The sequence below is a fragment of the Trichomonas vaginalis genome, chromosome II, assembly GCF_026262505.1.
Source record: "Trichomonas vaginalis G3 chromosome II, whole genome shotgun sequence".
Taxonomy (NCBI): Eukaryota; Parabasalia; order Trichomonadida; family Trichomonadidae; genus Trichomonas; species Trichomonas vaginalis.
The window spans coordinates 4,726,854-4,742,853 of NC_067204.1; the positions used below are offsets into that span (position 1 = coordinate 4,726,854).

Genomic DNA, 16,000 nt, shown 5'->3' on the forward strand with positions numbered 1-16,000 from the left:
CTTTACATGTATTTTTCAGCAACTTCGTCAAATAATTTTATAGCTTTACCTATCTCATCTACTTCAAACGTTTCTTTACCTTTCGTGGGAGCACCATACATTTTCTCAAACTTTTCAAGTAGTTCTGTTTCAGCAGCTCTCATATCGTTAACAAACACAACCTTGACTCTATTGACTATACTGTCATATCTTTGAGTTATATTATATGTTCTTCCTATCTTATATCTCTTTGTATTGAAGTCCTTCGGTTTCTGAACGATGTAAAGTAAGCCTTCACTGCAACGTTCCGTATCGAATGAACCATATGTTATGAAGTTATATCCAACAACTGGGTCTAACCATAACAAAACTATTGGTATAAGACTTTTGTCTATAAGATATGCTGCAGTTCCATAGAATCTTACCGATATCATAAGCTCAGGATTTCTTGTCAAAATTTTCTGAGTAGAAGCATTTTTAACCCAGTCGTGGGATGTTTTCTTTCCAAATGGTGTTAGAATGTCTGACAAAGAATATTTCTTGTATTTCTTTGAGTATCTTACGTTTAAATCACCTACTCTAACCACTTTGGTGTCATTGTCTATCTTTCTAACTGTTTCAAACTCAGTGTTTGTCATTTTCTGTCTTTACATACAAAATAAAAAATATTTTTTTAAAAAAACTAACTTTATTTTTCTATCTTGTATAAAAGATATGATTTCAGGGATTTTTTTGACGAAGTGTCAAAGTTCTCTTCGTAAAAATATAACAGTTATATAATGAAATTTGGTCATTTTTTTACGATTTTCATAGAGTTTTAGGCGAGTAAGATTTTCTATCTTGTATAAAAGATATGATTTCAGGGATTTTTTTGACGAAGTGCAAAAGTTCACTTCGTAAAAATATAACAGTTATATAATGAAATTTGGTCATTTTTTCACGATTTTCATGAGTTTTAGGCGAGTAAGATTTTCTATCTTGTATAAAAGATATGATTTCAGGGATTTTTTTGACGAAGTGCAAAAGTTCACTTCGTAAAAATATAACAGTTATATAATGAAATTTGGTCATTTTTTCACGATTTTCATGAGTTTTAGGCGAGTAAGATTTTCTATCTTGTATAAAAGATATGATTTCAGGGATTTTTTTGACGAAGTGCAAAAGTTCACTTCGTAAAAATATAACAGTTATATAATGAAATTTGGTCATTTTTTTACTGTTTTCATAGAGTTTTAGGCGAGTAAGATTTTCTATCTTGTATAAAAGATATGATTTCAGGGATTTTTTTGACGAAGTGCAAAAGTTCACTTCGTAAAAATATAACAGTTATATAATGAAATTTGGTCATTTTTTCACGATTTTCATGAGTTTTAGGCGACTGGTTTTTTTTACTACTCGCAATTTTTCACGATTTTCGAATGGAATCTCTATCCTCTTTTTTTCATGAGGGTCACCAGGTCACTCGGTCCCTCGGTCAACTAACATCTTTTTGAAAATGGTGACAACATGACATTTTGACAACAACACAGGAAATAAACTTCATCGTATATGTTTTGTCATGACTTCATCGTCAATGAGCGTAAATCAGACAAAAATATATTTTAGGTGCTACCATGCTACCATGTGCTACCAGGTCAACTAACATCTTTTTGAAAATGGTGACAACATGACATTTTGACAACAACACAGGAAATAAACTTCATCGTAAATGTTTTGTCAAGACTTCATCGTATATGTTTTGTCATGACTTCATCGTATATGTTTTGTCAAGACTTCTTCGTACATGTTTTGTCAAAACTTCTTCGTACATGTTTTGTCAAAACTTCTTCGTAATGAGCGTAAATCAGACAAAAATATATTTTAGGGTAGATGGTGAGATCTCACCTGTTTTCTCACCTCTTTTCTCACCTCTTTTTCACAAGCGTCTTACATGAATTGTACGATGTATATTTGAAATCCTAAACAATTTCGTAGCTTCGATTTCTTCTTTTAGTATGTCAAAAGTTTTCACAATGCCGAAAGTTTCTTTATATTTCTTCTTGACATCTGAAAGAAGGAAATCGTCAGCTGTTGGATAGTTTTTGTTTAGAAATGTCAACATGTCCATTTTATTTTCTGCTGGTTTCTCTGCTTCTTTCTTTAAGTCAGCATAGTCGTTTCGCATACGTTCTATCTCTTTGACAGAATAGTTATATTTCCTCATTGCTGCTTTACATTTAGAACATTGTGGGTTCATTTTAGCATTGTACATTGAAATTTGAACTGCAAGTACAACTATAGCGTCAATGGTTTTCTTTAACTCAAAAGTTGCTGGTTTTATTTGTTCGTTCCATACTTTACCTCTTTTATCTTTATCTCTTATCTGCCATACACATTTTGCAACTAACGAAACAAAGTTGTCGTAGGTCTTAAACTCCCCAGATTTATATATGTCAGAAACATTCTTATATACCATATCGCAGTCTTTGTCCATGACTTTGTGGTTGCAATGAAATCCAAGAAACTCATAGTTACTCTTACGTATGAACTTCTTTATTTCTACTGAGTCGGTTGGTCTGACTTCAATTTCATCGAATTCTGGAATAGTGAGCTTTTGTTGTTGTATTTCAGGAAGTTTAGGTAGATGGTCAATAATATCCTGCATGTCATAAAGATATTCTTCATTTGTTTCATCTTTCGCACTACAGTCTAAATCTCCTTGGAGAAGTTCTTGCTTTATCTTCTGGATTTCTGTTTCGAAAGTATATGAAGAAGGAATGAAGCTTTTCATCTCTACTAACATTGAAGTTGGGTTCATGACTAACGAGTTTGGTGAAGTTGTTGCTAACATGTTCTTACAATAAAAATAAAAAATATTTTTTTAAAAAAACTAACTTTATATTTTATTTCGGGAAAATTCATGAAAATTCAACGGGTGAGAAAAGAGGTGAGAAAACAGGTGAGATCTCACCTCTTCACCTAAAATATATTTTTTGGTCCGGGAACAACAAAATGAACGAGTTTTGGTTGAAAAATACGGTGGAGCCAAAAGTGGCTCGACCTCAAAACAAGCATTTTGTGAAGAATATACCAACCCGCGGAATTCCGCGGGTTGCTTTTATACAAAATTCAACGGGTGAAAAAACAGTACAAGACTAGTTCTGAGATCTCACCACTTCACCTAAAATATATTTTTGCCGAATTCAATAAAAAGAAATGGTTCATTTACTCACAATATTTTTGTACAAAACGACCCCAAACTTTTAACTTCTTTTCTGCAGCTTCTAATGAAATTTTAGCGAGTTCATATTCTCTAAATTCTCTCTTTAAATCTTCTTGTTCCCATTGGTCTAGTTCGTATGGAGAATCTCTATAACCATAACACATCTCATGTTCATGTTCTAAATCTTTTTCGCACATTTTTCTAACTTCTTGTTCGAACAAAGGTTTTGCATTCTCTACTGTATCTTCAAGTTCTTCTTCATCTAATTTCTCATGAACTTTCTTGTCTATGGAGTCCAGAATTTTTCCAACTGCTATGCAATATTTTGGAGAAGCCCACATTGCTATATAGTTTACAAGTCTTGGGTCTACATACGTTCCTCTAACCTGTTTGATTTCATCCGGAATTCCTGCATGAATTTTGTATAAAAAGCAACCCGCGGAATTCCGCGGGTTGGTATATTCTTCACAAAATGCCTTAAAATACTCTTCCCAGGACTTATTTTCCAACAACCTTCTAAAGTCTTTCCTAAACTGCTGACACATCTTTGTTGCATTTATATAACCATCCTTGTCTCTACGTAAGACTTCAATACCGTTGTAAGTGCCTTTTGTGAATGTTTCGCCATTAGATTTGTTCGTGAACGTTTTTGCTTCGACTGTCATTTCAGTTCTTACAATAAAAATAAAAAAATATTTTTGGGTGGTACGTCGGACATTCGTTTGTGGCTTAACCGTCGGACATTCGTTTGTGGCTTAACCGTCGGACATTGTTCTGAAAAAGTACAAGTCTTGTTCTGAAACAGTGCAAATATTGTCTTGAAACAGTACAAGACTAGTTCTGAGATCTCACCACTTCACCTAAAATATATTTTTGGGTCTTTTACGCTCATTACGATGAAATCATGACAAAACATTTACGAAGAAGTCATGACAAAACATATACGATGAAGTCTTGACAAAACATTTACGAAGAAGTCTTGACAAAACATTTACGATGAAGTCTTGACAAAACATTTACGTTCATGTTTGACAAAAACATATACGATGAAGAAGTCTTGACAAAGCATTTACGAAGAAACCTTGACAAAACATATACGTTCATGTTTGACAAAAACATGTACGATGAAGTCTTGACAAAACATTTACGAAGAAGTCATGACAAAACATATACGAAGAAGAAGTCATGAAAATTCAACAGGTGAGAAAACAGGTGAGAAAAGAGGTGAGATCTCACCACTTCACCTAAAATATATTTTTGTCTGATTTACGCTCATTACGATGAAGAAGTCTTGACAAAAACATGTACGATGAAGTCTTGACAAAACATTTACGAAGAAACCTTGACAAAACATATACGTTCATGTTTGACAAAAACATGTACGATGAAGTCTTGACAAAACATTTACGAAGAAGTCATGACAAAACATATACGAAGAAGAAGTCATGAAAATTCAACAGGTGAGAAAACAGGTGGAGAAAAGAGGTGAGATCTCACCACTTCACCTAAAATATATTTTTGTCTGATTTACGCTCATTACGATGAAGAAGTCTTGACAAAACATGTACGATGAAGTCTTGACAAAACATTTACGAAGAAGTCATGACAAAACATATACGAAGAAGAAGTCATGAAAATTCAACAGGTGAGAAAACAGGTGAGAAAAGAGGTGAGATCTCACCACTTCACCTAAAATATATTTTTGTCTGATTTACGCTCATTACGATGAAGAAGTCTTGACAAAAACATGTACGATGAAGTCTTGACAAAACATTTACGAAGAAGTCATGACAAAACATATACGAAGAAGAAGTCATGAAAATTCAACAGGTGAGAAAACAGGTGAGAAAAGAGGTGAGATCTCACCACTTCACCTAAAATATATTTTTGTCTGATTTACGCTCATTACGATGAAGAAGTCTTGACAAAACATTTACGATGAAACCTTGACAAAACATATACGATGAAACCTTGACAAAACATTTACGATGAAACCTTGACAAAACATATACGAAGAAGTCATGACAAAACATTTACGAAGAAGTCTTGACAAAACATTTACGAAGAAGAAGTTTATTTCCTGGACTGTTGTCAAAATGTCATGTTGTCACACTTTTTCAGAGAAGTTAAAATGACCGAGGGACCGAGGGACCGAGGGACCTGGTGACACCTTCAGTTCTTCAAAACATTTACGAAGAAGTCTTGACAAAACATTTACGATGAAGTCTTGACAAAACATTTACGAAGAAGTCTTGACAAAACATTTACGATGAAGTTTATTTCCTGGACTGTTGTCAAAATGTCATGTTGTCTCATTTTTTCAGAGAAGTTAAAATGACCGAGGGACCGAGGGACCGAGGGACCTGGCTCCACCTAAAATATATTTTTCAATACTTTTTCAGCACTTTTCTGTAGTTGTATATGAAAGACAATTCGAGATAAAAGTCATAGTACAATGGTATTATATGCTGCACACCATTTGTTGTGAACCAAACTTGAAAGTCAGAGAAACTGTTACTAGGTGGTTCGTAGAATTTAGAAGCAAAGTCATAAAAGTCCTTACCGATACATAGAAAACTATTGTTGCTTGAACTGAAACTTGCATGACACATAACATTTTGAGGGTCAAACACGTTTCTATAAACTGTCAAATCTGCTGGTGGAGGTATAAATTGAAATGGACCATCTGGTGGTAATGGTTCGTTCTGGTTTAGTAACCGAAGAAATTGTGCCCAAGAACGTTTGTCTACCCCAATATAAAAACTCTGTATCTCTTGGAGGGTTAATTTCAATCTTTTGAAATGAAACGGTGGAGTTCATCTTGTCATATTCTAGTTTCAGATAGTATGTTCCATTTAGTAAAGAGTCGTATTTTTCTTGAAATTCCCAATAGTATTTGTTTATCTGAGCTTGAAAGTCATTTAGAGTTTTCTCAAGACTTTCGTCTGAACGAACTGTAAAGATTCTCATTTCATCAAATTTGTCTAGTAGACCGTCAGGACCTTTATACTGCCCATGAAAATATACTGCGAACATAAACGCGTTAGTTCTATTTGAAAACAAAACTCTTCTAAATCCTATTGCCTTTGCATCTGAAGGACTTTGAAGCCAACGAACTGGATAGTCAAACCTGTAAGCTCCGGATGAAATTTCTTCATCTGAAATAGTCCTACCAGCATTTGTAAAGATATAGTCTAACGGTTTTGTATCTGCTACTTTTGTTCTTTGTTTTTCAACCTGAAGCATTTAATATATGTAAAAATATACTGTTTTAAAAACGTTTTTACTTCATATTTCTCATCTAACAAACAAGTTTCCCAACGGTCTTCTCCAACAAACTCAGCGTACATTTCAAATAAAATAAAAAAAGTGTCACTTTTTTAAAATAAATTTTTTACTTCATGCAATGTTCACTAACATCGAAAGGCATGTCCATAAGACGTTCTTCTTCTAACCTCTCTAGTCTGTTTGGATAATTTGCACGTGCTGTTTCCAAATCCATTTCGTAGCGAAGACCAGACAATTTGTCATAGACTTTTATGGGTCTTCCCTTCCTATATTTAAACTTCTTCGAAACTCTCCAACCATATCTTTGCAACTCTGCTTTTATCTAGCAGATTTTCTATCCATTCTATATGGGGGCATTTTTATAAAAATAAAAAAATATTTTTTTTCTTTACTTTACATAACCGCCCGCTACCATAAGTCTTTGACGCCAACCCATACCAGCTAATGAAGGTTGACTTGGTTTAGTTTCCAAACTAAACTTTGGTTTTGGTTTATCTTCAGTTTTTGGTTTTTCTTCTTCTATCGGTTTTTCGTCACTTTTCGGTTCCTTTGACTTTACCTCACCTGCAGGAACAGTTGTGTCGTCAACATCTTCATAAATATCATATGCCATTTGTTTTTGTTTTCCTTTCAACTTTTTGTGTTTGTTGTAAAGTTTAGAATATTTCGACTCTAAGTCAATGAGATGTTCTATAATGAACTGTTGGTCAGTGAAGTAAACTTTTCCATCTGTTGTCTCGAAAGCTCCTTCAGACTTCAATATTTTATTTGTGAGAGTCTGTTTCTTTTTTGAGATACTTGCCGTTCCATTTTTATGAAAAGTGACTTTGTAGTTAGGGTTTGTATTTCCAGACCTGGCACTTTCTATTATTGAATTTTTCTCTTCATCTGTAAGTTCTTTGACAGGTTTTGACAATGGTTCTGAACTTTTTGTTTGTGGTGTCAAATCTACCGTTTCAACTTCTTCGGTCATTTCATCTCAGTAAAAAATTTTAGTTTGGTTTGTTTTCAACTGGTTGTTTAGGTTTTTTAAGTCGGTCTAAAACTTCCTGAGGTATAGGAAGAACTTGACAAACACGTTGTGTAACTGCTGGAAGCCGACAAATCCATCTTGAACCCATTTGTCTCAATGCTGTATTGTTCATTTCATCTCAGTAAAAAATTTACATTCCCCAAGTTTGAGTGGTTGCGGTTGGTTATTGTTTACCCACTGTTGTGCATGGTTATATCCTCTGTTAAAGAATCTTTCACCTTGGTCCATATAGTGTCCTGCTTGGTTATAGTAGTCATTTGCTTTGTTATAATAGTTTCCTGCTTGTCTTCCTACATTGTCCATCCATCCTTGAACTTTTCCTCTTGTTTCAGGATTTGGAATAAGATTTGTTGCATCTCGTGCTACATCCAACCTTTCTGTACAGTTTGTATAATAGGTTGTGCTTTCTCTTTAAGTATACCTAATGTACTCAAAATCTTCCTTCCAACTCCAAATACACCTCTGGCTATTGTTCCCACTGCGGGTAAAAATCTAGATGCAACTCCTGCTAACGCGCCAAATAAACCCATTTCTTATGGGTTAAAAAATGACGAATCCAAACAAGGACCCCTATGTTTCTAAAGCGACAAAGAAAGCACTCATGGTAAAAATCTTTAGTTCAACACCAAATGCTTGGTTTATGGATATCTTGGAAAACATTCCGAGGTATAGAGAAGATGGACCACCATACTGGCTAATATTTGTCGGTCAAAACACAAGATACTGTGAAGCCATACCATTATGGTCCAAAAATATTTTAGATGTGAAAACTGCTTTGACAATATTCGTTGACAAATACCATCCAACAAAACTGACATCTGACTGTGAAAGTTCTTTCAAATCAGACGATATTAAAAACTATCTGCGTTCAAAAAATGTAAACCAATATTTCATTGTCGACCAAAACCATTCTGCTCTTGGTGTCATTGACGGTTGTATAAAAATGTTAAGAGACTTAAACCAACCACAAGGTGGTGAAGCAAATGAAATGTCATATGACGACAAATATAGACACTTCTCCCAGGCAAAGATGAGACAAGTTTTAAATATTTACAATAGCCGTAAACAAAAAGGTTTGGGAAACCACTCCCCCGAAGAAATGAAAAACAACCCTGACTTAGAGAAAGACTATATATTTAAAAATTTAGCCAAAAGAGACAAACAAGAAAGAATGCCAGGCTTCAAACTTCAGAAAGGTGACAAAGTAAAAATAGAAATACCCAAACGCGACCCATATGAAAATACTATTGACTATGACAACAATGGGAACTCGACAGGTACTCACATTCGTGTTCGTAAAAATAGAAGAAAGTATACAAGAGAATATTATGAAGTTTTAGGCAAACATGGCAAAATGTACAGACTGCAAGCAGAAGATAAAACTACTATTGTCAGACCTCGTTTCAAACTTGTCAAAGTTCAAGGTGGTATACTTTCAAAGACAGTTCCTAACAAATATAAGACAACTCCTGACGAATATGCTAAAGAAGTTGAAAATGACGACTAAGCATTTCTATACCATGCGTAAACTGTCATGTAAGGTGGCATGTAGTCTTTACTTTGTCCCGTTGTTTGCGTATATCCCGAAACGCGATGTATATGGTTTCCTCCTTCCTCAGTGTTACTCAAGTAACAATTTATAGCAAACTGAACGTTGTCTTTAACATCATATCCTTTACCTTTTGTCATTCCTGTCCAATCCCAATATCTATGCTTATGCCAACCATCTCGAGATGTACTTAAATCTATGTAGTGACTATGTGCAGGTAAGTTTTCACCTGAAATCGTTTTACTTCCACCTGTTTCCTTTGAAGAGTTTGCACAATACAAAAACCTGTCGACTATTTGAGTCCAAGTTCCAAAACCAAGTACTACTTCTGGTCTGGTAGAGTTCATTGACGTATAAATAGAGCCTATAGGATATAATGTTTGAAGTATTTCTGTCTTTAATGTTTGAAGCTCTGTTTTGTCTGCTTTCTTATCTAACATTGTTGGTAGTTCGTATGCTTCAAAGTTTCTGGCATGGTCTTCGATATTCCTGCAACTGTTATCTAAATTGTTAAGAGTATCTTTTACACTAGTGCTTGGATTCTCTGAAGGTGCACTTGAACCAAGGTCAAAGTTCAATATTATATCATCTGCTGTAAAAGTTGTAAAACTTGTATGTGTATGAGTCTTGTCAGCTTTAAGGTCTAAACATCCTGAAACCCATCCTGTATCGGCTTTAGATTTTAAAATCTTTGATGTCCGTTCATGGTACCAGTCAACCCTTTCTTTCATTTCGTTATCTTTTTCATCCACATATTCCTTATCTGCTTTCTTCTCTAACTTACTAGCCACACATGCTAACTCATCGTTAACATATGTTTTATCTGCTTTCTTTTCAAGGCTAACGTTTAAGTTTGTAATATCAGATATAGAATGTGTATGAGTCTTTTTAGAATATTCTTTGTCAGCTCTTGTCACTTCACTTGACATTTTATTGTCAACATATGTTTTGTCCGCTAGTTCAGGATGAGTATGTTCTTTCGTTGCATATGTTGCATCTGCTCTGTCATGTTCTTCTTGAACTTTTTCAATGACATATTCTTTGTCAGCTTTGTTGCCAACATCTGCTTTCAAAAGAAGTTCAGATATAGGTTTCTCGTTTAAAGTTCCTTTTGTTGGATTTATACAAACAGTATGGTTCTTATTGTCTTGAAATAGAAACTCGTCTGTCATTGGGTTTAACGTCAGTTTTAAGTTTCCTTCTTTCAATGACTCAGATATCTTAGAATAGTTTGAAAAGTTTGTTGTGTTCTTATTTAGAGCTTGTATAATGAGTTGTCGGTTGTGTTGTATTTCTCTCATAGACGCTGTTTCTTTCGACATTTTTATTCTAGATAAAATATGCTTTCAATAGAAAAAGAAAATTCTAGAGTTGCTACAACTAAACCATTAGATGAACTTTTTACTAATGTCGGTCAAAAGTTTGAGACAGAGACCGTAAAGCATGAAGGCTATCGTTTTGACTACCCGTTAAGATGGTTAAGAGACCCATCTGTCACAAAAGCTATTGGCTTTCGTAGAATGAAGTTCATTTCAGAAGCCATACATGGTTTCCCATTTACAGTCGGTTTTGAAGTTCGATACTATAACAAAGAAAAACGTACGTATGAGAAATTTGAACAGGGAAAACTTTTACAAGTGAATTTGCTTGTAAACTTAGAAACAACTCTTCAAGCTTTTCAAGAAAAAATAAACGACATCTATATCGAATATGCAAACCAGTATAACATTGACGAGGGAGAGTACCATCTCGATATTATTTATGACAGGAAAAATGCAACTGTTAAAATCAATAGAATAGAAGACCTTGGAGAAAACGTTTATATTTCTACAAAATATAACAACTTGGCATGGTATAGATTTATGAGGATGTTAAATCAGCCTGCAGAATATCCAGTACACCCGGACTTTTATGAAGTCGAAAACCCTAATGGAACATATGAAAATGTTTTCGACTCAGATGCTATTATCGTTCATGCTTCATTTTCTGGTGCACAAAACTCTTTCTTATGTTTGGCAAATGACTTTTACGAAAAACCTACAAAGTTATACGAACCACCAAGTGGAAGTATTTCAGACTTTCAAGTATGGTTTACAACAGATGGAAGAAAGAGAATAATTCCATTATATCATGCGTTTTACTTAGAACTTAGTTTCATATACAACTACTATCGAACGGTAAAAATATAATTTTTTAATACGGTTGAGGTGTTGGATTTGGTTGCCAACTAGACTGTGGTGCAGGTTCAGGCTGTTGTATAACAGGAGCTTGTTCTTCTGGTTCAGGGTCTTTAGGTATAATACCAACAAACTGACCTACCCTTTTACCAATATTTTTGACACCGTTCCAAATTCCTCTTCCTACGGTTTTTATTCCATTCCATATACCTCTTCCAACTCTTCTGAAGAAGTTTCCAATACTACTGAAGAAACCCATTTACTACGTGTAAAAATCTAATGTCCGCCTAGTCTCTTACGTTTCCTGTTGAGTTCCATAGCATTCTTTAACTGGAGCTCATACATTCTGTTTCTCCTCTGGTAAAAACATATTCTGGGTCAACTCCTGTGTTCGCGTCATCTGCATAAGTTGTTTATATCCCACTTCAGGGTTTGTATAAAACTCTTTCCATCTCATATTTGCATACCATGGTGGCAAACCTAACGCAGCGTCATTTGACATGGCAGTTTGCATTTGTACATCTGTTGGCACTTGACCATAGTTTGCCATTGCAGTTTGTATTCTAAACTTCATTTGGAATATTCTCTGGGTTTGGTTGTCCAGGTTGCTGTGCATTCGCTAAGTTCTGTGCGTCCATTTTAATATTAGATAAAAATATCTCTTACGAGTACATATGCTGAACATTTGCAGGCATTGGTTCATCTTCATATTCTCTGTACTTTTCTGCCACGTCAAATAAATAAATGACACAATGGAAAAAACCTAAAACAAGTAGTCCTATTTCAAACCACATTTACTTACTAGTAAAATTTCTTTGTTATGACACTTTCTCCGGTTTATAGGACCTCTCTCATATTCTATCTTGTCATATCTAAACTCATAGTCATGTATGTCCTCTAACCATCTCATAACGGTTTCCAAACCACTTTTATCGGATGTAAAGTAAAAGCATGGACAGTTATGTAAAACGTCTAAAGTTTCTAAAGAGTCTCTCAAAGTCCAGTCTACTTGGTATTGAAAATCCCATGTGTTATAGAACGGCGGGTCCACTATAAAGAAAATATTTTCCTTGTCTTTATATTTTTCATACAACTCTGTCCAATGACATCTCACAAACTCTATACCCTCAATATATTTTTCTATGTCCTCTTTGAAAACATTTGTATAGTTAAGATATAAAACATTTGACATAAGTGTTTCAATGTCATGAACTCTTATAGAACCACTATATAATAGTCTAGCAGATATACTATCCCAGTCTATATATTCTGCTTTTTTCAAAACCTCTCTCACAATATTTTTCTTATCTAATGGTATACGTTCCATCTTACCTATAGGTATCTTTTCTTTTAACTCTTTCAATATATTGTTTGTGTCTGGTATATGTTTGAGACGGTCCATATAGTTGTCGAAGTCATTGCATATAATCTTTGAGTCTGGGAATATTGTATGGCACAAATGGGATATATAGAAACTTCCACCGAACAAATCTACAAATGTTAGACCATTCGGTAGTTTCTTAAGTTCTCTCAATATAATATCTTTACATTTACCCTTATTTCCAAAGAACGGTAACGGTGGTTTTGTAAAATTCATTTATATATAATAATAAAAATGTTTTTTCCTGAAAAGTGACAGAAAAGTGACAAAACATGAAAACATATATAATTTGTGAAAAGCTCCTGGAAGACCCGTATATAAGAACTTCATTTATACTAAACATCTTCAGGGCTAGAAGGGGCGCAGCCCCTGGAAGCCCCACTACCTTTTTTTTTTTTCTTTTTTTTTTGGCTTGCTAAAGTAACTAATTTTAGCTGTCAAATACTTTTGTATTTTGAAGTAAATTAGTATAAATTTGTTTTTACTTTTATTTCGAAAAAGTAGCAATAATCGTAAAAGGGTATTGATAGGCTTGCTAAAGTAACTAATTTTAGCTGTCAAATACTTTTGTATTTTGAAGTAAATTAGTATAAATTTGTTTTTACTTTTATTTCGAAAAAGTAGCAATAATCGTAAAAGGGTATTGATAGGCTTGCTAAAGTAACTAATTTTAGCTGTCAAATACTTTTGTATTTTGAAGTAAATTAGTATAAATTTGTTTTTACTTTTATTTCGAAAAAGTAGCAATAATCGTAAAAGGGTATTGATAGGCTTGCTAAAGTAACTAATTTTAGCTGTCAAATACTTTTGTATTTTGAAGTAAATTAGTATAAATTTGTTTTTACTTTTATTTCGAAAAAGTAGCAATAATCGTAAAAGGGTATTGATAGGCTTGCTAAAGTAACTAATTTTAGCTGTCAAATACTTTTGTATTTTGAAGTAAATTAGTATAAATTTGTTTTTACTTTTATTTCGAAAAAGTAGCAATAATCGTAAAAGGGTATTGATAGGCTTGCTAAAGTAACTAATTTTAGCTGTCAAATACTTTTGTATTTTGAAGTAAATTAGTATAAATTTGTTTTTACTTTTATTTCGAAAAAGTAGCAATAATCGTAAAAGGGTATTGATAGGCTTGCTAAAGTAACTAATTTTAGCTGTCAAATACTTTTGTATTTTGAAGTAAATTAGTATAAATTTGTTTTTACTTTTATTTCGAAAAAGTAGCAATAATCGTAAAAGGGTATTGATAGGCTTGCTAAAGTAACTAATTTTAGCTGTCAAATACTTTTGTATTTTGAAGTAAATTAGTATAAATTTGATATTATTTTAACTCCCTTTGAAAACCTCAATTTTCCATACAGAGGGAACGGGAATAGCATCCAATATTCCCTGAGAATGGTTGCGCATTCTCAGTTCCCTCTATATTTCGAACGAAGCTCTCATCGGTCTTTTTTTTAATACTAAACGTTTTTTCCCCTGTCACTTTTAGCTAAAATTTGGGTTTGCCAAAATTGATTTTTGTCAAAAATAATTTTGCCATTTTTTGATGAATGATTCCTTTTTACAAGATAACCTAATGTGTTATGGTGTGTTTCAAAAATATATGATCATTTTGATGATCCTGCAATAAATAATTTTAAAATAATTTTGAAAATGAGTGTAAACCATAAATATTTATTAATTTCAAATAAACAAAGATAATCCAGTAAAAATTAATAATCAACGTCCATCACATTTCTTATTTGTTCGCAGAGAACTCCTAAATCAGCATCTCCATTCTCTTCTGCGAATTGCAACGCTTGTTCGATATCAGCGTTTAATATTTCATCCATGAATTCATTGAATTTCTCATGATCATGGGTAGAAAAGTAAGTTAATAACGAATAAGTTGCTCCAAGAATAGAATACATGAATCCAATGTCACTAGAAGTATATAGATTAAACAACATATTGAAAATAGTCGGATGGGCTTCTAATGTATGTTGAATTAAAGTTTCATTTTGAGTATTAATCAAAGAACAAAGAGCATTAACGATTTCCTTGTTGCTATAATATGCACTGTTCGAAATGATCTGTTCTATAAACTCGTCAATGGCTGGATTCGTGAAAATTTGTAAAATATCAGAATGATCAGAACAAGCGAGGTTTCTAAAGGTCAAAGCAACAAAGGATAATTGCTTTGAATTGAGATTGGATATTTGATAAGTAGAAATGAATTTAATGAACGGTTCGACAAATAAAATTGCAATTTCGTCAGAACGGGAAACTAAAAGCGCAAATAGTCGAAGAGATACTGTCAATGATTCACCTTCACATTTCATCACTCTTTCAATCATTTCGAGGAATTGCTCATTAATAATTTCGACAAAAAATTCATCTGGAGCTTGGTATTCCAAGATTTGGCCAAGACATGCGATAACAACCTTAATGAATTTGAACCAATTGATTTTATGTGTTTTTGTTTCTGGAACAGGTTTTTGAACGATTAATTTAATAAATTCGCCAAAAGCAGTCCAAAATTCAGTATTTTCGTTAATTTCAGTAAATTTTGATATTGTTGCAAGGAAATATACTATTGTAATAAGTGATTCTATTGTAGATTTATCAAGATTTGATTGAATTAATTCTGAGGCCAAATTGAAGACAGAAGTAATGTAATTTAATGATATAACTGTAGATATGACTTCTGGGTTGCTTTCAGTAAATGCAATAATGCTTTTGAGGATTTGGGAACGAAGTTTTGATTCTTGGAAAAATTCTGTGTATTTCTGTAAAATTTGATTAACAATTTCATTAGGAAGTGCTTTAGATTGAGTATATGATTCTAGAAATGAAATTATTGCTTGAATGATATCAACATCTGAAGTTTCTACGAAAATCGACAAAATTGCATTTAAAATAGATTCATCAACTCTATTTGGATTAGATTCGAAATAAACTATTGCATTTGAAACATCAGATTCATCAGATGAAGATAATAATGACACAAACAATTGAAAATCTTGGTCTGCAATCTTATTATCCTCTTCAGTAGCATCTATGTTCTTAGTTGTATCAACATGCATTGAATCATTATTGTCTCTATTCCTATTCTTCTGTGTATTCATTTTCCGAAGATTTTAGCTAAAATTTTTGTCTCAAGTAAAATCAAAAAAATAAAATGTAGTTTTTCTGATAAAAATATTTCTAATATCAATTATATTACTGAATCATTAACAAAATTTTGGAAAATAACAAAGAAATAAGAATCAAAATTTTCTTTTTTGGCTTGAATAGAAAAATTTATCGATATATCAAGTAAGCACAATTAGTATAATAGGAATTAGTATTTTGATTTTAGATATATCTACTCTTTACAACAAAACAAAACATAACAAAAGAAAGATGAAGG

General features: G+C 33.1%; 8 protein-coding genes and 2 pseudogenes across 10 annotated transcripts, besides 2 other annotated features; 1 reads left to right on the top strand and 9 right to left on the bottom strand.

Moving 5' to 3' along the window:
- Nucleotides 1-9,932: part of a mobile genetic element that runs on past the window's edge.
- Nucleotides 3-590, bottom strand: TVAGG3_0487290 (organellar and viral DNA polymerase type B; the record flags this gene model as incomplete). The annotated part of the gene is made up of 1 exon (XM_001285569.2): nucleotides 3-590. A coding segment is annotated over one exon (588 nt), but the record flags the coding sequence as incomplete, so codon positions are not given.
- Nucleotides 1,895-2,809, bottom strand: TVAGG3_0487300 (organellar and viral DNA polymerase type B; the record flags this gene model as incomplete). Its single annotated transcript, XM_051236063.1, has 1 exon — nucleotides 1,895-2,809. One exon carries the CDS (start codon nucleotides 2,807-2,809, stop codon nucleotides 1,895-1,897), a length of 915 nt encoding a protein of 304 aa, XP_051093887.1.
- Nucleotides 3,184-3,846, bottom strand: TVAGG3_0487310 (uncharacterized protein; the record flags this gene model as incomplete). Its single annotated transcript, XM_051236064.1, has 1 exon — nucleotides 3,184-3,846. The coding sequence occupies one exon, from the start codon at nucleotides 3,844-3,846 to the stop codon at nucleotides 3,184-3,186; it is 663 nt and encodes a 220-aa protein (XP_051093888.1).
- On the bottom strand, nucleotides 5,569-6,427 carry TVAGG3_0487320 (annotated as a pseudogene). The gene has a single exon. A coding segment is annotated over exon 1 (859 nt).
- On the bottom strand, nucleotides 6,576-6,811 carry TVAGG3_0487330 (annotated as a pseudogene). The gene has a single exon. A coding segment is annotated over exon 1 (236 nt).
- On the bottom strand, nucleotides 6,858-7,442 carry TVAGG3_0487340 (phage tail repeat-like family; the record flags this gene model as incomplete). Its single annotated transcript, XM_051236065.1, has 1 exon — nucleotides 6,858-7,442. The coding sequence occupies one exon, from the start codon at nucleotides 7,440-7,442 to the stop codon at nucleotides 6,858-6,860; it is 585 nt and encodes a 194-aa protein (XP_051093889.1).
- Nucleotides 7,462-7,614, bottom strand: TVAGG3_0487350 (uncharacterized protein; the record flags this gene model as incomplete). Its single annotated transcript, XM_051236066.1, has 1 exon — nucleotides 7,462-7,614. One exon carries the CDS (start codon nucleotides 7,612-7,614, stop codon nucleotides 7,462-7,464), a length of 153 nt encoding a protein of 50 aa, XP_051093890.1.
- Nucleotides 9,933-10,391: 459 nt separating the features above from the next.
- Nucleotides 10,392-11,240, top strand: TVAGG3_0487360 (uncharacterized protein; the record flags this gene model as incomplete). The annotated part of the gene is made up of 1 exon (XM_051236067.1): nucleotides 10,392-11,240. The coding sequence occupies one exon, from the start codon at nucleotides 10,392-10,394 to the stop codon at nucleotides 11,238-11,240; it is 849 nt and encodes a 282-aa protein (XP_051093891.1).
- A 4-nt stretch (nucleotides 11,241-11,244) lies between these two features.
- Nucleotides 11,245-11,487, bottom strand: TVAGG3_0487370 (serine threonine-protein phosphatase family; the record flags this gene model as incomplete). Its single annotated transcript, XM_051236068.1, has 1 exon — nucleotides 11,245-11,487. One exon carries the CDS (start codon nucleotides 11,485-11,487, stop codon nucleotides 11,245-11,247), a length of 243 nt encoding a protein of 80 aa, XP_051093892.1.
- Nucleotides 11,488-13,018: 1,531 nt separating this feature from the next.
- Nucleotides 13,019-14,116: a mobile genetic element.
- A 93-nt stretch (nucleotides 14,117-14,209) lies between these two features.
- TVAGG3_0487390 (armadillo (ARM) repeat-containing protein family) lies at nucleotides 14,210-15,720 on the bottom strand (the record flags this gene model as incomplete). Its single annotated transcript, XM_001312366.1, has 1 exon — nucleotides 14,322-15,716. The coding sequence occupies one exon, from the start codon at nucleotides 15,714-15,716 to the stop codon at nucleotides 14,322-14,324; it is 1,395 nt and encodes a 464-aa protein (XP_001312367.1).
- Nucleotides 15,721-16,000: the final 280 nt, after the last annotated feature.